The sequence below is a fragment of the Oryza glaberrima genome, chromosome 8 (genome assembly GCF_000147395.1).
Source record: "Oryza glaberrima chromosome 8, OglaRS2, whole genome shotgun sequence".
Lineage (NCBI taxonomy): Eukaryota > Viridiplantae > Streptophyta > Magnoliopsida > Poales > Poaceae > Oryza > Oryza glaberrima.
The window spans coordinates 2512278-2535713 of NC_068333.1; the positions used below are offsets into that span (position 1 = coordinate 2512278).

The window sequence follows — 23436 nt, forward strand, 5'->3', positions numbered from 1 at the left end:
TTATGATGGGAGAAGAGACGTGTACTATATGGTGACAAATTCGACCCGTTTAATTGTCTCGCGCGCTTCGAGTGCTCTCGATCCACCTTTCACCTTTGTCTCTTCTTTTACTGTGTACTTCTACTTTATTATCTGATACTGTCTCCGTTCCAAAATATAAGACACAACCACTTTAACTAAAATACTAAAAAATAATTATTATCATCTTATAGTTTGGATCATCCTAATAAATATAATAATTGAAAGTGAATGATTTTAAAAATAATAATTTAATAGAGAAGATGTCATGGTTAATTGCATACTTGCATGCATGCCTTATATTATGGAACATCTAAGAAAAATGGTTGTGCCTTATATTATGGAATGGAGGGAGTATTTTTCAATCGATTTGACCTTTGTCTTTTATTTATAAATAATAATATTTTTTTTACTGTGCTATACCAAAGCATTTTTAGGTTTTGACCGCAATGCACAACGTTCTAAAACAAATAAATATACAGGTGCAAATGGAATCACTCAAAGTCCAGATACACCATTAAATTTGGTCCGTGATCCTAGGCCGAGGATTCACCATCTACGTCGATGCTGGCCACGTGTTGTTGCTAACAAAAGAGTGGACTTTGCTACTACCTCCATATAAATATATGAAGCCGTGATTTTTTTTCAACATTTGATCATTCGTCTTATTAAAAAAAAATTTATGTAATTATTATTTATTTTAATGTGACTTGATTTATCATCAAATATTCTTTAAACATGACATAAGTATTTTTATATTTACTAAAAATTTTTAAATAAAACGAATGGTCAAACGTAGGTCGAAAGTCAACGACGTCATACATTAAAATACGGAGGGAGAGTACTACGTAGATAGCCACAACAATGAACTATGTAGTGCCTCTCTGCATTCGCGCATGCATGCAACATTGCAAGTCTTCATCATCCATGATTTTCTTTTCCCCTTTGAAAAAACAGAGAAAATATGCGTTTTCTGCGTCCATGTCGTCGTCATTGCACACGTTATAAACCTCAGAAGTTGATCCATGATGGGAAAATGTCCAACTCATGGCACATTCTATTCGCATGCACATCATGTGAGCTGGAAGGTGCAACCGCTAGTATGAGAAGTCACAAGATAGATTGGTGGTTCCAGGGGTGTAAGTGGGTGAGCCGCGAACCCACTTATATATCAAAATAAGCGGGTTTGCGGCTTATTTTAGCCTATAAGTGAGTTTCACGGGTTAACCACTTACACCCCTACTTATATTGGTTTTTTTCAAAACACGGTATCAATGTACGCTTAAATAAACAATCATTTATAGTAAAATTGATGGTCATATTGTTTCTTTTTCTCTAAAGCACAATCCCAGCGGACATGCGCGTGCAGAATCTCATATATACACATGCGCACACTACTCAGTATGAGCAGCTCCAGCTTCGAGAGATTAGACCGGTGATTTTGAGATTGTTGAAAGTTACCAAAGATATTTAAATATCAACAGACATATTATTTAATATTGAAATAATAACTAGCTGTAAATGTGAACAGTTATACTAAATCGGTAAAATACTTGAATCTAGGTGGACAAATTCTACTCCAAGAACCTAACTAATTGAGCTAGTCGTTCACAGTTATGTTTGTTTCTGATCTCAATGATCGGTTGATGGCCGTTTGAATTACTTTTCTAGTTGCATTGCGGCAAATATATACTCAATATTGAATATGCTGGATACTATTTTTTTTTCTGTAAATCTATTGCTCCCTCCGTTTGAAAATATGTGGAGTATTTTATTTTTGTTAGGATAAGACTTTGGTCAATGATTACTCTACTAATTTTTTTTATAAATTAATTATATTTACATTCATATTAAAATACGTATGATTATAATTATATATTATATAAGTGCTATTATAATAGAGTAATTATTGGTAAGAATCTTCTCCTATAATAAAACAGAATACGTCTCAGAGACAGAGGGAATAATAGATCGAGTACTAAATTTATGAGGTGTGTGTAAATTAAACAGCCTGAAAAAATTCAACGGAGTGAAGATGGCATTTATTTGGTTGGTGATCCTAAGGTCAAAGATTCTCAATTTCCATCCAGTAAAGATCATGTGTTCAAACTAATTACTATCTCCGTTTCAGGCTATAAGATTTTTTTAAGTATTACACACATTTATATAGATGTTAATAAATCTAGGCACACATATATGTCTAGATTCATTAACATATATATGAATATAGACAATGCTAAAAAGTCTTATAATATGAAACGGAGGAAGTAGTGTCTAGCTACCACACTCAGTGTCTAAGGCCCTGTTTAGATCCTCCAAAATAGCAAAAGTTTTGCTATTTTGTAGCACTTTTTGCCATTTTGGATCTAAACACTAGTAGCAAAAGTTGGCAATTTGGCATTTGGCATTTGCTAGTCCATAGTAGCAAATTGTGCCAAAAAGTGCTTTGGGACCATTCCCACTCTCTTTCTCTCTCACTTTAGTGCTAAAATGGCAAAACTTTAACATGCATCTAAACACCAACTAGTACTTTTACAATGCCAAAACTTTTATCACCAAAACTTTTGCCATTCTAAATGGATCTAAACATGCCCTAATTAATTTTAAATGGAACAACACAATATATGCGTGTAACCATGCATGGATGGATGGTATATTTCTCGCTGCGTAGAATGATCCATTTCCTGTTATTGTCATTGCCCACGTCTACATAAAGACATACAGAAACCTGATTTGTATGGGCACGATAATTTATACTTTAATTAAAGTGTGTATATATACCAGTTAATTTATATTGAAGTTGACTACGTTACGTGTCAATGGATATAGACGACTTCAAATTTGCCTGCCGTACACGTGTTCCATTCAGGAGAAACACCTAAAATTTGTTTTTTGTGTTTCAAAATTATTCTTAAATTGGACGTAATTATCTTGCAGTATATAATATCGTGTTTTGTTTCATCCTTCACATTACATGTAGTAGGCAAAAGTGTGGTAAAACCACAGTTGCGATGAACCAAACTACACTTGCTTAATGGCATGCCTAACTTTTGTCATGGCATTTTTTTTCCATTGGCGTTTTTAAATCTTACATTTCTTGTGTGTTTTCTAGCTATGGGTGCCATCGATTTCTTGAACATGATTTAATTCATGTTTCCTCCATTTTCTATTAGCTGGTGGCATTGACTACTACCTTCTTCTTTTCTGAGTTAGCGAAAGTTAATTAATTTCATACTTATATATGTTAGTATGCTTCGATAATATTATGCATGAAATGCTTTTAGTTATTTGTAATTTATTTTTTCTACAAACCAAAGGTTAACGTTTGCGAATGAATAATCATGCTGCTAAGAGTATATATTCACTAATAATGTATATCTTTTTAGGGAAACTAATAATGTATATTTGATATATCTATATATTATAGGCGGTGCAATAATATAAGTAAAGAAATAACTTTTGAGCTCCACATGTACTATTATACTAAATAATTTTGATATATCTATATATTAGGCGGTGCAATAATATAAGTAAAGAAATAACTTATGTTTTCTTATTCAACATAATATCAGTAAAGATATAGGACTAAATTTTACAAAATAATTTTGGCTACATATGAATCCAGGACCTTTCTCTTTTTTTTTTCTTTGGAGGTGACGTTAGCTAAACTAACACCTATCTCGAACAGGCTAGATCTAAGCGTATGCATGCATTGAATTGAGGTATATGAAGTGCATGTGCGTTGACTGTATATCTAGGTGCTTTGTACTAGTGAGGATTATTATTTATTAATTACTACTAGCAATTAAATTAAATAATACTCGCTGCATTGTTTGACTTTTGCATCATATCCACCGTACACACTGCTGTACTTGGTCGTCCATGCACCGATGCACGGCACGATTACCCTGCAGGAAGAATACAAATACGACTAATCCTCTACTTGTTTAGAAGGCTTAATTAAAATGGCACTGGTCAATCATGATCAAATGCGTGTCAATGCATGGTTATCAAAGTCAATTTGTTATTTATCAAAGTCAATCTGGTAGCCAAGAGAAGGGTTAATTAAATTTGTCCAAAGTACTCGTCATTTACTTGTATAAATTGTCCAAAGTACTCTTCATTTACTTAAGAAAAAAAACTCAATTTGTTAATCTGGTAGCCAAGAGAAGGGTTAATTATTTTCCTGAGATACTAGCTTAAACACCCATGTTTTACAAGGAATAGGTTGAATATATGTTTTTTTTCCCTTTCTTAAGCTTGGAAATGAACAGTCCGCATGAATTAATCACTCTTAATTAAGTGAAATCCATATATTAGGTGGTATAATAGGAGTAGATGGCAGCAAATTTATCACTCACCAGCATCACTTAAGGTTTTTTTTTTTTTTAAAAAGAAGAGCATAGATATGTGTTGTCTTCTGAGAGATCGCATCTGATACTATACTTTTTTTTATCAGGAGAATATATGTTTTGTACGTGTGGTGTATGCAACATGATTTGTACAAGTAAATGACGAGTACTTTGGACAATTTAATTATATTCCATTTTGGCCAAACTAAAATCTCTTGTCCAGGATCTAGCTAAGGTTGATAGAGCATCTATATTATTACTGTGATCCAAAGATATTGCCTTATCAATCAGTGTACTAGGACCCTTTCAATCAATTGAAGTGACGACCAAAATTTGCGTGTTCACATATCTCATGCCCCTTCGTATTTTAACAGATAACGTTATCTTTTAAACATATTTTTAGCAATTCATCTTATTCAAAAAATTTATACAAATATATAAGATATAAAATCATGCTTAAAGTACTTTAAGTGATAAAACAATTCATAACAAAATAAATTATAATTATGTAAATTTTTTGAATAAGATAAATGGTTAAACGTGTGACAAAAAGTCAACGACATTATCTATTAGAAACTAGAGTTAGTATTCTATATAGATTTTCTTTTCTTGTGGTTTAATCTAAAGTAGAGAATCGATCTCCCGTTTTAATTATATGATACTGTTGATATTTGACATAATTTTGATCATTTGTTCTATTAAAAATATTCAATACATTAGTAAATATATATATAAGCTTGTGCTTAAAATACCTTTAAATAATAATATAAATCACAACAGATAAATTAATGCAAATGTAAATAAGTCGAATGGTTGGTCGGATGTAGTATGTCGTAAACAGCATATGGGTGCATGCTTTTTGAAAATTAAGAAAATCTTTTGCAATGCAACATATTCCTGTTGGGAATATTATTGCTGAACTGCAATTCTGATTGTCTCCTTCTAGGAATTAAGGCATAGCATCTTCCTAGTTCCGACCATCACGTCACAATGAGCCAGGTACGTACAGGTTTCGTTTGGAACAGCGCTGCTAAAAAGGAACAGTTAATATCAAACATTATTTAATAAAACTAACAAAATATTTTAAGTAATCTAAATAATAACGATAGGATAAATCATATCCTATTTTAATAATTGTACTCCTATTTTAATAATCTAGGGCTATAGATTTACAACTAATATGTATTTTTTTAGCGTATAAATTTTAGGGCGCAACACGGGTGTGTGATCTCAGTGTGGTTGTGTACATGTGGGTGCTACGAGCAGGGATAACATGACCATATTATCCTGTCCGAGTGTCCGGTCGGGGTGAACATAGCAACCCTGGCCTGTTGGCTACGGTCTTCCCCTTCTTTTTCAACTTATCTCTCGTTATTTTCGTGTGTACATTTTCCAAACTATTCTACGGTGTGTATTTTAAAAAAAAATTCTATAGAAAAGTTGCTTTAAAAATCATATGAATCAATTTTTCAACTTTTAAACTAATACTTAATTAATTATATGCTAAGGAGTGTAGTTATATGTGGCGGAGAGGAGGGTTCCCTAACCAACCCCTCCTTCCAAACACAGCTTAACAACGCCCTGCGTTCGAGAGTCTAGGTTGGGAACTCTCCTGTCTTGATTTTCACGCGCACGCTTTCAAACTGCTATTTCGGTGTGTTTTTGTAAAAAGTTTCTATACTAAAGTTGTTTAAAAAAAAATCATATTGTTCCATTTTTGAAAAAAAAATAGCTAATACTTAATTAATCACACGCTAATGGATCGCTCCGTTTTCCATGCTGGAGGCAAGCTTTCCGAACCCGGACTCTGGCAAGCAGCCTAAGAGCTTAACGAGGTAAAGTGCTCCCATGGGACTCGGCTGATGACCGGTTTGACCGTGTCAACTAAGAGAGACTAGTAATATGCCCGTACTAACGCTACGGTTATATTTTGTAATGAAAATCAAGATATACTAAGGTAATATGAAAAAGAATTATTATACTGTTGCTAATTAGATACCAACGAGAAAACTCAAATTGCAACTTTTTTTTGAATGTTTGAAAACAATCTAATTCCTTATGCGCTTAGGAATACAAACTAAACATATTGCGTAGAAATAATACAAACCAAACTTCATATTACAAGCAAAAGCATTTTTATTATTTTATAAACTATATTAATCACATGAGACAAATCATACCTACATACCGAAAGGGCCAAATCAGTCCATGGTGAATTAAAGGCTTGTTCACTTTGATGCTCAAATTAACCATACCAAATTTGATAATGCTAAATTTTTTTGCGCATTTTGATATTACCAAATTTTACGTAGTGTTTTAAGAGAGAAAGCTTCTAGAAATACCAAAATTTGGTAAGTAGCAATGTTTGAAGCCCTCAGTATGTCTAGTTTGTTGTTAGTATTTGCAACAAATCATCTTACATGAGGAATGTACTCGTTATAACATTTTAGAGGTTTTGTAGTTTATTTTTTTTATTTAAGGAGACATTCAGCTGTGCGAAAGCAAATTTTTTAACATGGGCTTGTTGGGCTTTTGACATGGGCTGGGAAAGAAAAAAAAAGAAGAGACAGCCCATTAATTCTCACATACTTATTGGGCCTTTTTGCGTGCGTGGTTGCCTCACTGACATGTGGGGCCTCGTCGACGCCAAGCTAATCCGCGTCTCCACCGCGATGCACCGCTTCGCCTCCGCCTCCTCCCTCCCGCCGCCGGCGCCGGCGACGGCGGCGGCCGCGGCGGCGCAGGCTGCGGCTCTCAGGTTCGGCTCCGCCGCCACCACTCGTGTCCCCCGAGCGCTAGCCCTGACCGCCTCCACTTGCCCATGGCACCGCCGACACCTCTGCTCCTCCTCCTCCTCCTCCTCGTCGGCGGCGGCTGCGGCTGCTACGGCGGCGGCGGTGGAGGAGGCGCGGCAGGGGCGGAAGCAGCTGGGCGCGACGACGCAGCTCTACGAGTACCTCCTCGCCAACGTCCGCGAGCACCCGGTGCGTGTCTCCCTCCCTCCGCTCTCTGCTTGGTTCGTCTCGAGCAAATTTTGCCGCCATTTTGGGGTGCGGAATTCGCGTCATGCTCTCTTGCCAATGTGTGCTTCCGTTTTATCCCGTGCTGGAAAAATGCATCAGGTTCTCAAGGAGCTTCGTGAGGAGACGGCGGCCATGAGAGGGAGCCAAATGCAGGTGCGTGCCATGGATAAACTTGGCTACTCTTCTTAGAGAGCTCATTTACCATTTTCCCCTATAAAATTAGTCCTAATCTTTTTCAAGGTAACATTGGTCCAATGAAGCCACTTCATACATGATTACTTTTATTTCTGAAAGTGCAATGATACTGTTTAGAGATGTTTCGGAAATCAGTTACAATATATACATTCTCAGCTGGTTTCTTTGTCTTGTTAGGTTTCACCTGCGCAGGCTCAGCTTCTAGCAATGCTTGCGCAAATTCTTGGGGCTCAACGATGCATTGAAGTCGGAGTCTATACAGTATGTGATCTGACCTAGTGTTTGTTACTTTGTTTTGTATTATAAATTATTCATATTTCCACTCTAGGTAAGTAAAAACACAACATTAGAAAGTTATTGTTTCTTGTCAGAACCAAAGCATGATGGTTGATCAAAATGAGAAATAAACTCCAGTTGGTTAACAATATATTTGTGAGAACTCGTGTATCTGTTGTTTTCCCTGGAAACTATACCATAATAAGCAAGCACTACAACGTTTGAATCCTATATGCAACAAGCCTTCTGGTAGTACTGAGGCTTGATTCTTGCATATGTTTTCCTTTCATCATCAAGCAGTCTTTCCTGTCTGGTACAATAATAAATTAATAATCCACACGGTACATGTTATCTCAAGTGCTACAAATTGCAATCAAAACCTTGTGAATTAGCTACTTTTGTAGAAAGCCACTGATTTCTGCAAATTCAATAACTTCATTATAGCATTCGTTTAATCTTTGCACAGGGATATTCGTCGTTAGCTGTAGCACTAGCTCTTCCTGAATCAGGTCGTTTGGTTGCTTGTGAGAGGGATGAAAGATGCCTAGAAGTTGCCAAGAAATACTATCAGCGCGCTGGTGTTGCACACAAGGTGATTGCCTCTTTTTGCTTGATGGGTTCTGGATCATGATGAATTTCTTGGGCTGATCTATCACCTAATTCCTTAGGTTGATGTCAAACATGCTTTAGCTGCGGATTCCCTAAAGTTACTAATTGATGGTGGTGAGGCTAACAGGTACAGTAATTTTATTGTGGTATAATCCATCATTGAACATCTTAGTTGGTCTAACAAATCTTGTCTCTTCTACCTTTTCTAGTTATGACTTTGCATTCGTTGATGCAGACAAGAGAATGTATGAGGAGTATTATGAACTTCTACTTAAGCTAGTAAGATTACATAGAACCCTTTCTTGCTTATAGCAATTGTGGTCTGTCAACTGTCATCAATGATCATAACTTTTTTATAACATTGTAGAAGATTTGCTGCAAGTTTTATGATCCTATTTATAAGTTCCATGTATGTAGCAACCATAACTTACATGTTTTGATTATAATCTGTATGTTGAGCATTATGTTTTGTTGTGTTGCAGGTAAGAGTTGGTGGTTTGATTGTAATAGACAATGTCCTTTGGTATGGTAGAGTTGCTGATCCACTAGTGAGTCTTTTTTCCCTTTTTTAGTTTTGACATGACACAGAAGCTTTATGGTAGAAAGTGGATCACTCTTTCCTGATTTTTTAGGAAATTATCTGGCACATTTTTCCTTAGGTGAATGATCGAAAGACAATTAGTATAAGGAACTTCAACAAGAAACTTCTGGAGGATAATCGTGTCAGCATCAGCATGGTCTCTTTCTCTCACCACCTCTCATATTTTTTTATCTATCGCCTAGATTTGTCATTACTTGCAAGTGTTTACTGCAAAGACTTAGAAAATTATTTATATGCCTGCACAAGTATATTGACCGTTAAAGCTTGTGAAGAGAACTCAGTCCTGGCACTGATGTGTAGCAGTACCGCAGTGAAGCGCAATACATATCCCAAGTCTGGAAGTTTTATTTGCCTAATGTTGTGGCATATTTGAGCCAGGATCACATATACCATGAATGTGTTTAGTCCTATTTGCTATCTTTTTAATTATCAATTTGCTCCAAAATCTATATAACTCCTTTTATCCGAACTTTCTTTTGAGCACCATGTTCAGTTTCTTGTACAACTTCAGTGAGAAGAAAACAGTATGATGCAAGTGACAACCATAATATTTGTTACTTGATTTTCATGTGATATACTTATACCATGGTTCCATGGAGACAGTACCCCATGCCTTCTAATTTTATCACTTCTCTGACTCTATTTTTTTAGTTGACAATGTACTATGTTTTCTTGGGAGACTTGCAGGTGCCAATCGGGGACGGGATGACAATTTGTCGGAAGCTAGTAGATACCTGACTGAACAACATACTCTTTCTAGATATGGATTTTGGGCGTGTGCCTTTTTGGCTTCTCGCGACATTATCTTCAAAGGGTATCTATAGAAGGATGCAGGTAATGATGTTCGTGGCCTTTTGTGATTGTGTTAAGTTTGGGATATGGAGGTTCTGTCTCGGAATGAGGGGGCAACAATACTAGTGGCTTCATTCAAGCGGTACTTGTTACTAATTCTTTAAGTCCAGGGTTAAATCCCTAAGTCTGACCTTAATTGGTTGTACTTGGCAATGGATTTCTTTCTTTCTTGAAGGCATTGTCTGGAGTTCACAGAATTTCCCTAGGTGAAAACCTATGGTCTGATCTTAGTTGATTGGAACATGACAATGATGACGCGTGCACGCGTCATTTCCTCATTGGAGGCATTGTTTTAAAGGGAGTCCGTATGATAGTCTAAGTGTTGTTTTGGTGGAGATAAGAGATGAAGATTACTTGTGGTTGTAGTTCGCTGCGGCACGGTTGTAATAGTTGTGTCGCTTTTTTTTCCTTTTCTTTTATAATATTGATAGGCTGTGTGCATCCTAGCTATGCAGAGGCCGAGGGTGGTCTTAGAAAAAATTGTATCCTCTCGATGTAATTGTTTAAGATCAATAAAACTCTCTTTATCTAAAAAAAGTTAACTTCCCCTGGCCGGAATCAAGCTCTCAGAGATCAAGCTGCTAGCCAATTGGGTAAAAAAGATGACAGCTGAGATACACACCTCTTGTGACATCGCACATATCCATAGATGATAGATGCAGTAAGTTGTGTATGCCCAAGGTAGTACTAACTGCCATGGAGGCATAGACGGAACCAAAAGTTATATCAGATGCCTGTTGTTGTATCGAGGAACAAAAGTACTGGCAAGGCTGTTTTTTTGTCCAAATGCACTTGGAACTGAGCCTGCCAAATGAAAGCTATAGCTTCAAGCCCTGTAGCAACAGAAGCAGATGTATTGGGGGTATTGCATGTCCTTGTGATCAGATGAACAAGTCAATGAACTGTTTATCGATTGCTTCATTGCTTGAGGGCAGTTTACTTTTCCATTGCAATTGATTGATTTTTTGTTTAATAGGGATCAGTACATGGATCCAATTGTTAAAAAAAAATGTATTTGTGTTTAGGCAACTGCCCCTTAATAAAAGGGGCAGTTCCTTAATTTCCAAAAAGATTATGTGATCCAGTATTTGTCTCTAATACTCATTGACGTTTAGGCGCTAGATGCACATGTCAGAGCAGGTATAATAACAAACTATAAGCCAGCTATAAAGACATTTCGAGAAGATCAAAGAGGAGAGATAGGAGTAGCGGGCTACAGATTTGTAGACACAATGTGTGTATGATAAGTGTAGTATAGATAACTATTGTATAAAGAAGTGATAAAATTAGTAGACATGGCGTACTGTCTCCATGGAAAAAAAATATTTGTTGAAAAAAAATATTCACATTTTGTTTAGAATAAGTCAAGCTTGTAGACTTTGACTGCGATGTTATGTTGTTTATTTGTTTTGTTTCTTGCTTGTGTTTTCTTCCCATCTTTTATTGGATCAATTTGCAATGGACTGACTTTGAATTCTTCTTGAAAACTTGATTTCTTTCAAGTCTTGCTCAAGTCAGGTTGAGCTGGACTTGCGTTCATACCACACTTGAATTCTTGATTGCCATGAATTTCAACCCTCTCTAATGACAGTCAGACATGTCAGAGTTTGATGAATTCACACCACTGTTAATTTGACAACAAAATTTATTAATATAGAATCACACAATAAAAAAGTGTATTAATATAGGAGGGATCAAAACAATCAGTTGGTGTAGCTATCTTGACTTGAGTAATACAATGGCAGTGGATATATCCCAACAAAATACCCAAAAAAATGCAAGAGAAGTTATGTTTTTGTTGCTTTTCAAAGTTAACAAATGTTGTATACTTGTATATTCTTAATTTTTTTTTCCATGATCGAAAAGTTTATAAAACCATAGTACCGTGATAGTATTTCTGATAATTACCTCCCATATAATTTAAAATACATTACACTAAGGTACAAATTCTACATGATAATGTTGTCATGCATACGGCAATTGAACCTTTTATGTGAAATTTCTGTATAATAAATATTAGGAGTATTATATTCCTATGTTCCAAACAAACAGTAGGCCTATAGAAATGGAACTATGTTTGAGGTAAGGTTTGCAGTTTTTTGTGCCATGAATGCCGAGCACCATGAATGATCTTTAGTAATATAATGATCCGTTTACCTCTTGAGAACCTCAACTGGTTTCTTGAACGGAGGTTAGGGATGTGCTATGGGTCTATGTCTATTTCAAAACGTATGTTAGGAAGTGCATTACGGATGTAAGAATATGTGGCGCGTGTTTAGGGTATCCACAACACGAAGCAAAAGTAGTCCATAGGCAATATTATATTCCATTCAGCTACCTATTACCATTGTGCAACTAGTCCATATACAGAAAATAACAGGAGGTATCCATAAGCATATGGACTACCCATATGGAATAAATAATACTATCTATCTATATTTCTCTCTCATCTCCTAATGCTATCTTGTATCTATATACATTGTGAAGATTGCTATAGTTAAAATCTCTTTTTTAGTCCCATCTATATGGATCACTTCACGAACTATAGTGGTGTGTGCACACATGTCTGTAATCCAAAAAAAAAAAAGGACAGCATGACTCAAGAAATAGACGATAATTAGTTTAGGGTGTGTTCGATTCTCACCATTTTCAACTTCAGCTACCTCATTTTTCATACACTTCACAAACTATAAAACGGTGCGTATTTTATAAAAATAAATATATAGAAAAGTTTCTTTAAAATTTTTATTAATTCATTTTTAAGTTTTTTAAAATTAATTCTAAATTAATCGTACGCTAATGAGTCGTTTCATTTTGCTGGTGTGTACGAGGGATTAGTTCCCAACTTGCATTATCGACCACAGTCTTAATTACTGTTGATAAGCTGACCCTCTCGTCGGCAGCAGTAATTTATAGGCTGCCGCTGCACTCACTTCCTCTCTCAACAGTCAAGAACGCTTCCTCTCTCAACAACAAGAAGAAGAGAGGTAAGCACTAAGCAGCAGTATGTATCTTGCTTTCAAGGTTATTTTTCTATGCCATTCATTTCTGTCTTGGTATTGTTGTTCCAAGAACAAGATGAACAACACCTTCTGGGAATTAGTATAGTTGTACAGTTGTACTGAAACAAGTAAATAGAAATGACGAGAGAGAGAGAGAGTGTGTGTTAGTGTATTAGAATGTACAGATAGTTCAGGATGGAAGAATCCATGTTGGAATTTTGATGGTGTACAGCGAATTAGCAACACATGTTTCCCACTGTTTTTTGTGCACATACCTATTTCATGGTGAGCTGTACAAGATCAATTAGGTTGAGCATTTGACAGTCACAAGGTTGTTAGTTCTTCTAAAGAATTTGTGTTCCTTGCCATCCTTCTGCCTCATTCTGGCATTACTGTCTTGGGATCCAACCTTTGGTCCTTTGTTCAAACGTTCTATTGTCATCGATGTTGATACAGTTCTTTGTCTCATCAAGATAATAGTCACACCCAAAACTGTTTTATTTAAAGGGATCCACTTTTTGTCAGATGATGAATGCTAGCTATATGGTAGTGAATAATGGAAGAACTTCTATCAAGGAAAAATAATGAACAGTCTCCTTACTGTTTTTATTGCAACCAGTCCCCTTCATGCTCACTTCCTTTTTAGCTACAATTCATTTTTAAACAAATTACTCTGTTAGCGGGTATCTATAAGTGATACCATGTGTATTTAGTGGGCAAATAATAAAGTATTCTGATTTTAATTCTTTTTCTACAATTAAATCATGGAAGACATACTATTTGTATGTGGCAGTGATGGAAGAAATTAAAAATCCAGTACTTCTGACACATATTACAGTGTGATTCATGCTTTTTTTTTTTTTTGGGTATGGTTCTATCACTTCTCTAGAGGTATATTTATCTACACTGTTTTTGTTCCAAAATATCACTATTTCAATTTGAGAATCTCAAATTTCATAAAACCTGTACCAGATCAGCTAAAACAAGATGGCAGAAGGCGTGGTATTCGCTGCTCTATGCAAAATTGGATCTGTCTTGGCATCATCTGCAAGCATAACATTAGGTGGACGTTTAGATGCAAACTTGACAATAATAAATGAGATTGAGAGTCGAATAAAACAGATCGAAGTTGAGCTCAAGTTGATGCAAGCATTCCTGCGCCAAGCGCAAAAACAAGAAGGCTATAGCGAGCCCACTGAAGTCTACCTGCAGGAAGTAAGAAAAGCAGCTTTTGAAATTGAGGACATCATTGATGAGTTTCTTTACCTGTCTGTTAAGCACAAGAACAGGTTTTTCAATGGGGAGTTCATGAGTTACTTCCGTAAACTCGGTAAAACTTCTTGGCACAAAATTGCTAGAGAGCTGAAGGATTTGCAATGTCACCTTCAGAATCTCCGGAATTTGCGGGTGCAGTATGAGATTCAGCTTCCAAATGCCAATAGAGTTTCAACCGATGTGGAGGATCACCGGCTTCCGCATCATCTTTCTTACCCAGCTGATGAGATGGTGGGTGTTGAACAAGAAAGAACAATGATGATGAACTGGTTAAAAACATGTTCGACATCAGTTATCACTGTCTGGGGTATGGGAGGATCTGGGAAAACCACTCTTGTCAATAGTATCTATGAAGATGAGAGAATCAAGAATCAGTTTGATTGCCATATTTGGATCACAGTGTCTCAGAAGTTCAACGCTTCTGACATCATGAGGAAGATGGTACGTCACATGTTGCAACGGTGTTCACCCAACATTGATAGCATCGATGGTAGAGACCTGGTAGAAATCCTGAAGAGAACATTAGAACATAGAAAGATTTTGCTTGTACTAGATGATGTATGGAGCACAGATGTTTGGATGGACCTGGCAAGTACAGTTGAGAGAAGCAACAACAATGGAAATAAGGTCGTAATAACGACTCGGATCAAAGATGTCGCTTCTTTGGCAAGCGAAGATCAGGTTCTTCAGCTGCAAAAGCTGAATGATGCAGATTCTTGGTGTCTCTTTTGCAGGTGGGCATTCAAGAACCGCATTGATAGATCTTGTCCTCAAGAACTAGAGTCATTGGGGAGAGAGATCATGGCCAAGTGTGATGGTTTGCCATTAGCAATTGTGGTTGTGGGTAACATGCTCTCATTCAAGAAACAAGATATGGAAGAGTGGAGCAAGTGCAATGATCAGCTAACCTGGGAATTACGCGACAGATTGCGCGACCAGGAGTTGAGTTCAGTGATGAAGATTCTGAAACTGAGTTATAAGAACTTACCGAGCCACCTAAAGAATGCATTTGTGTTCTGCAGCATCTTTCCAGAGGATTACATGATAACAAAGAAAAGGCTGGTCAGACTATGGGTTGCAGAGGGCCTCATTAAGCCGGAAAAGAGAAGAACAGTAGAAGAAGTCGCCGAGGAGTACCTGAATGAGCTGATAGACCGATGCCTGCTACAGGTTGTGGAGAGGAAGCACTTCAGAAAGGTGAAGGAATTCCAGATGCATGACATTGTGAGGGAGCTGGCCATTTCCATATCAGAGGACGAGACCTTCTGCATGACACATAGTAAATCGCACCCCGGTGAACCCGAATACAGGTGCCGTCGTTTGTCGATACATGAGCACAATGACAGGATCAAGTCGGTTTCAGATCCTTCTCGACTCCGCTCGCTCTACCATTTCGATGTAACCTGTTCTTCTTTTCCATCTGTGGGTACACCAAGAAGTGCAAGGTATCTGAATGTTCTGGAGCTGCAGGATGTTCCTATCACAGTTCTGCCAGAAGAATTGTCAGGCTTATTTAACTTACGGTACCTCGGTTTGAGAAGAACAAAGATCAAGCAGCTGCCACAATCAGTCGACAAGCTGTTCAATCTCCAAACACTTGATGTTTACCTTACAAATGTAGACAAGTTGCCAACTGGGATCGCCAAGCTGAAGAGGTTAAGGCACCTTCTTGCAGGAAAGTTGAGTGCTCCACTGTATTGCGGCATTGTTGAGAAGTCCAGAGGTGTTCAAGCTCCAAAGGTGGTGTGGGAGTCTATGGAGCTGCAAACTCTTAAGGGTGTTCTTGCAAACCTAAATCTTGTGGAAAATTTGGGACACATGACTCAACTGAGGACATTGGCGATCGAAGATGTCGGAGAAGAACACTATCCCAAGCTCTTTGCATCCATCAGCAAAATGCGCTCTCTACGCACACTGAAAGTTCTTTCAGCTGAAGGTAATCAAGGTCTGAACTTTGAAGCACTGAGCTTACCACCACAGAATTTACGCAAACTCCATCTTACCGGAAGGTTTCACCATACTGTGATGGAATCCAATTTCTTTCAGACAGTTGGAGCTAAACTGGAGAAGCTGTATCTCACAGGAAGTAAGACGAACATTGATCCATTGATCTCCATCTCCTGCCTCTCCAACCTGAAAGTGCTCCAGATCGGAGACGCATACGACGGAGCAAGCTTCGTCTTCCAGAGCGGATGGTTCCCCAAGCTCCACACACTCATCATGTGCAACTTGTTGCACATCAATTCGATGATCATGGAGCAGCAGACGTTGCAGAACCTCCAGTGGCTTGCACTGGTCAACTTCCCTGAGCTCAAGGAGGTGCCTCATGGCATTGAGCTTCTCTTGTCACTGCAGAATTTGATGCTGGTGAACATGCATGATGAGTTCATGGAGCGTATACAGGGTGAGGACAAGGAGAGAGTCCAGCACATCTCCACTGTCAGGTTCTTGGACAGGAGCAGAGGCATGGAGAAACGCCTGTTTCAAGAGTCATAAATATATATACAGGTGAGTTTGATTTGATCAGCATTATGCTTATCTTTATCCCCAATATGAAGTTGCAAGTTAGTGAAATTTGAAAAAAGAAAATGAATTCTGCTTGTGCCAGATTATATCTTCTGCATGTGTTAGTTCTTGCATATATATTAGATTTCCTTGAGAATCATACAGGTTTTTATTCATCTGCAAACTTAAGATATTTAAAGGTGACAAAGAGGAACACTTCTATAACCAAAAGGTTAACTGATTAATTGCACTCTTATCTCCTTTCTTGGTTGGAACTTGAAAACTTAATATGTGAATGTCGTTACCTTTCTTTCATTTTGAATAGGCCAAGAAGATCCATTGGGCACAATGAGCAGGCTAATGGATAGATGTTTGAATGATGATGAAACTGTAAGCTATAGGAGAACTGATCATATTTTATGTATCATCTTATCTTTGTCCGTGTAAACTCTAAATCCAACAAAGGTGATCGATGCTGGCATGTGTAACTACGGCGGTTTGGGTGTACCGAATCTGGAGCATATGGGTATAGCTCTTCGTTCCAGGTGGACATGGTTGCAACGGACCTCCTCAAGCAAACCTTGGCAGGGGCTAGCCATTCCGAGGTCGCAAAAGGAAAGGAACTTCGTTGCAGCCTCTACCGTCTGTCAATTAAGAGACGGACAAACTATCCTCTTCTGGGAAGATAGCTGGTTGCAAGAGGGTTGCATTCGGTCCTTTGCTCCGAACATCTATGATAAAATTCCACCACGCGTGCGCCGGTGTTGGACGGTGGCTGAGGCACTAACAGGTCGCCAATGGATCAAAGACATCCCAGGAGCACTTGGGATCCAACCTATTCTAGAATATCTAAAGCTTTGGTCGCTTGTCCAAATGGTGGATCTTGATCCTACTACTCCTGATTCAATCATCTGGAAATGGGAGAGTTCGGGCCAATACAGCTCAAAATTTGCCTATAAGGCCTTGTTTTTTTGGTCGTGTCACCTTCCTTTCCACCCCAATTTGGAAGTCACTTGCTCCGCCTCGATGCCGCTTCTTCTTGTGGTTGGTCGCAATGAACAGATGCTGGACTGCTGACCGTCTGCGCAGTCGAGGGTTGCCACACCCGGATCGCTGTGTTCTTTGCGATCAGTAGGAGGAAAGCATTGATCACATCTTGGTAGCATGCCCTGAATCGAGACAATTATGGTGGTGGACGCTTCAGGCGATAAGGAGGCCGAACTGCTTACCTGTCAACGAGCCATCCTTCCACAATTGGCTCTGAGAGCCAAATGAAGATTGGGGAGCGGCATCGTCGAGGCTTCGACACTGTCGTGACACTGGTGGCTTAGACAATTTGGAAGGAACGGAACAACCGAATCTTCAATCAACAACAAAGGTCTTGGACCGAAGTGGTGAAAGCAATGGCGGAGGAGGCCATGCTTTAGAAGTCAGCTAATCACGGGATCCCCGCTGTTTGGCCTTTACGAGGTCGTGGTAGCCAAATTTAGCGCGAGATATTCCTATAGTTTTCCATAGCGTCCTGTATCGGTCCCCTGCTTGTTTTTCTTTTATCCTTGTAAATAACTTTTATTTCTCTTAATGGAAAAAATGCGCTCCTTGCGTATTCCCGAAAAAAAAATGCTGGCATGTGTAAGCACGGTCAGAATAGCTTAATTATACATTTTTGTAAGTTGTCAGTGTTGATTTTTGTTTGTGTGCGACAATGTGAATCCTGTAGGAGTAATCTCTTGAATGAAAAACAACAGTGCCAGCTAATTATGTTTTTATCACATAATGAATCATTCAGTTATGGAAAACCTGCTTTCTAGAGTCTAGACATTAACTTGCTACCTCAAATGATATAAGCCAATGAAATCAAAAGCAGGTAAAGCTAGCCGAATTTCATTTTTTGCATCAAGTTAATGGCCTTTGCACAAACAGCTTTTCATTGTTCTGTATAACTCAACGAACAACGATCTCACTTTAATCCCTGTTATGAGTGATTGGCACTCCTAAAAAGCCTAACAAATCCTTGGATTTCAACAAATTTAACTGCAATTATCAGCAACGCAGTTGTGAGGAGCCTGGTTCTCCATCAAGCTCCTAGGACGATGACTTCTTTTTTTGGCTGGTGAATATGTGGCCTGAAAGGTTTTTAGAACAGAAGGTAAAGTTATCAACAATAGGGAGTATGACTGAACCAACCAAACAGAAGAGATGTTCAGCTTAAACATACTTTGCCTGTCTTTTGGTAGGCTACAATATGTAGTGTGCAATCTGGCATGATCATTCAGTGATGCTGTAACCTAGTGGATCAGCAACTTTCACATAGAACACCCTAACCTGCCACTTATCCAGCTTCTCAGCACGGATGTTGCAGATAACGCCGTCATCAAGGAAGACAAGAATCGCAGTCCACCTTCCAAGAAAGACCTGGTCACATTGAGAATATCAGAATTTTGCATGGTTCAGAATGTTCAAGTATCATATCAATTTTGTGTGGTTCGAACCTATGGTATAAAACACATTCTATAAGGAATTTGTTATAGATCAACAGTACAAGCATAACATATAGCTATGCAAGAGGTCAAGCTGTCAGTATGAAAGACGGATACAGTGGTAAATAAGGAAACCGGGTGATCTGTAATTAGCACTAAAGAGCACCGATATACTTATGATATATTTTTAAAGTTGCGACCTTCAATGTTATAGAACTACTATTGCCATGGTAAAATGAAGTAATGAGCTGATAAGCAACATTTTGTTTACTGTGCTCATACAAGGGCAGATAAATATTTGATATATGGACTATGAGTTTTTTCTCTTCTCGCATACCTTCACAAGAAAACCCTGCATCTCTGAATTAGCTGTTCTGTTAGCAATCCGCAGCTCAAATAACAGAGTACTTTCCAGTTTGGGCAGAACCAGGAAGGTTCAGAGCATGATTGGCACAATCAGTGGGTCCCTCTATGAACAGGTACAGCTTGCGCTCATTTGCACCAACAATTTTTCCTTGAGGAATAAATGTCCCCCTTGTAGTGATTGCAGCTTCAGTCCAATCCTGAATAGGACCCAAAGTCTCTTTGTGAGTGATCTTCCAGCGTGCATTTTGTGGGAAATCATTAATGTCAAGTTCAACCTCATAATGTTCTGGGACTACATGTGCCTGTATCCGTGCTAAATTTTGCTGAATGTTCAATGCAGCCTGAAGTGCACGTGCCGTGGCCTCATTATTTGGAGCATTGGCTACGACAGGTATAGAAAGTAAGGACCCTGCATTGGTGCTTTGTACTTGCTGATTGGCATTACTAGCAGTCTTGGCTGCAGCCAAAGTAGCGGCAGCTTGGGCAGCAGCAATAGCTTGTGCTGCAAGGTCACCCCCCGCCTTACGAACCCCTCCTTCCTCATCAGAATCCGAATCTGACTTATCCTCCTCATATCCATATTCCCTTGCCTGAGCCTTCTTTGCAGATCTCCGAGCTTCATCCTCTTCTTCATTGAACTTGAAACCACTTCCACCATACCCTGTTCCATGGGCCTGTTCTGTTCCTTGCTTCACTTTTGCCATGAAACGATCAGCTAGGCCTTTAAGGTCCTGTGGAACAGCCTGTTCAGAAAGCTCCAGAGCCTTGGCAAGATCTGGTGCATACCGCTCCTCTTCGTCAGAAATAAAAGTCACAGCAAAGCCCTTCCTACCAGCATGACCAGTTCGTCCAACACGATGAACATAGTCCTCATAATGGTTAGGGACATCATAATTCACAACCAGCTCAAGCTCCTTCACATCTAATTCACAACCAGCAATCAGCAAGTTGCATACGTTGCTGTTGAAATCAGCAAGAGTTGATTCACGGTCAGTGTAAAGATAGGCATGGATATCCACGCTGAAACAAGTCTTTAAGTAGAGAATCACATTTATCTTGTGAGTGGACAAAAACAAGAATTTTGCCTCTATCAAACCACTCTCCAAGCAACTCCAACAGCCTCAAGAACCTCTCATTTTCTGGCCGCACCTCAACCAGTTGTGTGATATCTTTGTTGACGACACTCCTCCCACCCACCTGGATCTCAACAGGCTTTGTCAGCACCTTACGTGCCAGTATCTCCACCTGCCGTGGAAAAATGGCTGAGAAAAGAACAGTCTGCCTATCTGGGCGGGTATTCTGAACTATCCGAGTAATCTGAGGCTCAAAGCCCATATCAAACATCCTATCAGCTTCATCCATCACCAAGAATGTAACTCTCCGAAGGTTAGTAATCATTCCACTGCTGGTGCAAAGGATACGGATCATCCTGCCCGGTGTACAAACAACAATTTCAGCGCCCCTCTTTAGTTCACTGATCTGCTGGGCAACACCTGAACCTCCATAGATAGCTACACAGTTGATGCCAAGCGGCTTCGCGAACTTCTTAATGTCTGAATGTATCTGCACCACGAGCTCTCTGGTAGGAGCCATAATGAGCCCAAATAGGGCCATCTCCAGGCACAACAGGCGGCTGGTCTTTGACATGCCTGAGCATTGGCAGGACAAACGCTAGAGTCTTGCCCGATCCAGTCTTTGCAATTCCTATACAATCACGCCCACTCATTATGATTGGTAATGCCTGTGCCTGTATAGGCATCGGCTTCTCAAAACCAAGCTTCTTGATGGTGTCAAGGAGCTTGCTGGTCAGCCCACTCTGCACCCATGTTTTTATTGGCTTGGGCACATCTTTCCCATGTACCTTGAGCTCCAGATTTTTCCTGTAGGTAGCCACTTCCTCGCCTGTCATCATTGTGATATCCTTCACCTCAATGTAGAAATTCTTCCGGAATGGCTGGTACTCAATTTTGGAATGGTCAACAATAGCCAGCTTTTCTACCTTCGTCTTCTTGACACGTTTCATGAACTCCTCATCATCCTCATCTTTCGATCCACCCTCATCGTCGTCGTCGTCATCATAATCAGAGTCCGAATCATCCCCTTGCATAATTCTCCCCATTGCCTTCTTTTGCCCTTTCTTATCACCATTACTCACAGCATCCTTTGCACTTTTACCATTCTTATCACCCATGTTGGAAGCAGGCATGCTCTCCATTGATGCCACAGCCTTCTCCAGCTTTGCGACCTCCGGCAACACCATGGAGCTCATGAATGCATCGAGCGGATCAATCTCATCCTCCTCCATAGGAGCAGCAACATTTGCATCATTCACCTCATTCGGCAAATCGGCAGTGATGCCACCGTCATCTTCTGCATTTTGGTTATCCTCCTTGTATCCCTCCACATCAGACTCCTCACCATCCAGAGTCCACTTCTTCCCGGCATTGGAATCGCCGTCGGCCCCAGCGGCGGCAGCAGGAGTGCCAGCACCGGCCGCCGCCTCCTGCTCGCGGCGCTTCGCCTCCTCCTCCTCCAGCCGCTTCTGCTCCTGCCACTCCTTGACACGGCGGCGGCGGAGCTCCATCTCCTCGTCGAGCCGCTTCTTCTCCTCCTCAATCATCTTCTGACGCCGCCTCTCGGACTCCTCCTCATCCACCACCACCACCACCTCCTCCTCCTCCATGGCAGCCGCCGCCTCCGGCTCCGCGTCGCCGTGGTGGTGGTGGTGGTGCGAGGACCGGCGGCGGCGCTTGCGGTGGCGGTCCTCATCTTCCCCCTCTCCCTCCTCCTCCTCCTACGCCCCATGCCTCCTCGACCGCGACGACTCCTCGCGCCGCCGCGCCCGCTCCTTCTCCTTGTCGCGCTCCCGCGCCTTGCACTCCTCGCGATCGCGCTCCTTCTCCCTGTGGTGGCGATCGCGGTCGCGGTCACGCTCGCCGTCCTTGTCGTCGCGGTGGTGGTGGTGGTGGTGGTGGCGAGAGGAGGAGGGGCGCTCGCGGTCGGGGTCCTTGGCCTTGTCGCGGCGGTGGTGCTTGGAGGTGGTGGCCTGTCACAGCGGTTGTCTGATGAGCAACAATCGCTGTGCTGAATCAGAGCAGAGGAGGAAAACGTACAGAGGAAAGGCGTTTTCTCAATAAGATTGCGTAATTTATTTATGTAACCTGTAAGCCACTGAGTGGTGGGACCTGTGGAGTATGTGTCGCGTGTGTGAGGGGGATTAATAGCCCAGCTGTACCGCGTCTAAAACTATTGAAGAAAAAAGAAGGGTGTAGCTATAAATATATTTTTTCTCAAAAAATAGTCGGCATGTATTTACATTGTAAGTCTCTAAATTACATATGTAATTTTAGTGTATTTACAATGTAAGTCTCAAAATTACATATGTAAGTACTAAAATTATATATGTAAATTCGAAAATTACATACTAATTACATATGTAAGTGGGATGTAAATGAGGTGTAACTACTGTGTAAGTGGCTAAAAAAAATCGACTGTAACATATGGCGCCATATTTCTAGCAACTCCGGTTCGAAATTGGACGATTCGCGAAGCTTTAATGGGTATGACGAGAATCCGATACCGAAATTAACGGGTCAAAGCGGCCGCGAGTAGGAATCGGCTGCACGAATCACAGCGTCATCCTACGGACACAAACGCCGACTGTAATCACGCAAGATTTATGGCGCAACAAATATAGCAATTCCGAAAAAGAAAAGATCCCCCTCCTCTGCTTCTCGTGTTCTCCTTCCTCACGTCTCTACTCCTATTCTATCGGATCTCCGGCGAGCAGCGCCGCCGGCGATCGGGGTCGTAACATGGCCCGTCGCCGGAGCCCATGTTCACGGCGGCGGCTGGCGGCGAGCGTGAGGAAGCCCTAGACGC

At 40.0% G+C, this 23436-nt stretch overlaps 3 protein-coding genes across 4 annotated transcripts; 2 read left to right on the forward strand and 1 right to left on the reverse strand.

Moving 5' to 3' along the window:
* Nucleotides 1-6997: 6997 nt before the first annotated feature.
* Nucleotides 6998-10744, forward strand: LOC127781442 (uncharacterized). Of its 2 annotated transcripts, none has more exons than XM_052308396.1 (9): nt 6998-7354; nt 7493-7546; nt 7766-7849; nt 8331-8456; nt 8533-8600; nt 8683-8752; nt 8956-9021; nt 9133-9210; nt 9762-10744. In XM_052308396.1, the coding sequence occupies exons 1-9, from the start codon at nt 6998-7000 to the stop codon at nt 9810-9812; spliced, it is 954 nt and encodes a 317-aa protein (XP_052164356.1). In that variant the 3' UTR covers nt 9813-10744. The 2 variants fall into 2 exon arrangements, 1 of the variants encoding a protein (XP_052164356.1); XR_008018996.1 differs by having other exon boundaries at nt 7010-7354; nt 9106-9210; nt 9762-9782.
* A 3171-nt stretch (nt 10745-13915) lies between these two features.
* LOC127782023 (disease resistance protein RPM1-like) lies at nt 13916-16699 on the forward strand. The gene has a single exon (XM_052309097.1). The coding sequence runs from the start codon at nt 13916-13918 to the stop codon at nt 16697-16699; it is 2784 nt and encodes a 927-aa protein (XP_052165057.1).
* Nucleotides 16700-18581: 1882 nt separating this feature from the next.
* Nucleotides 18582-22567, reverse strand: LOC127782738 (DEAD-box ATP-dependent RNA helicase 45-like). The gene is given in 5 exon segments (XM_052310006.1): nt 18582-18834; nt 18927-19123; nt 19526-20547; nt 20549-21156; nt 21158-22567. Coding segments are annotated over 3 exon segments (2655 nt in total). The 5' UTR covers nt 22238-22567; the 3' UTR covers nt 18582-18834; nt 18927-19123; nt 19526-19580.
* Nucleotides 22568-23436: the final 869 nt, after the last annotated feature.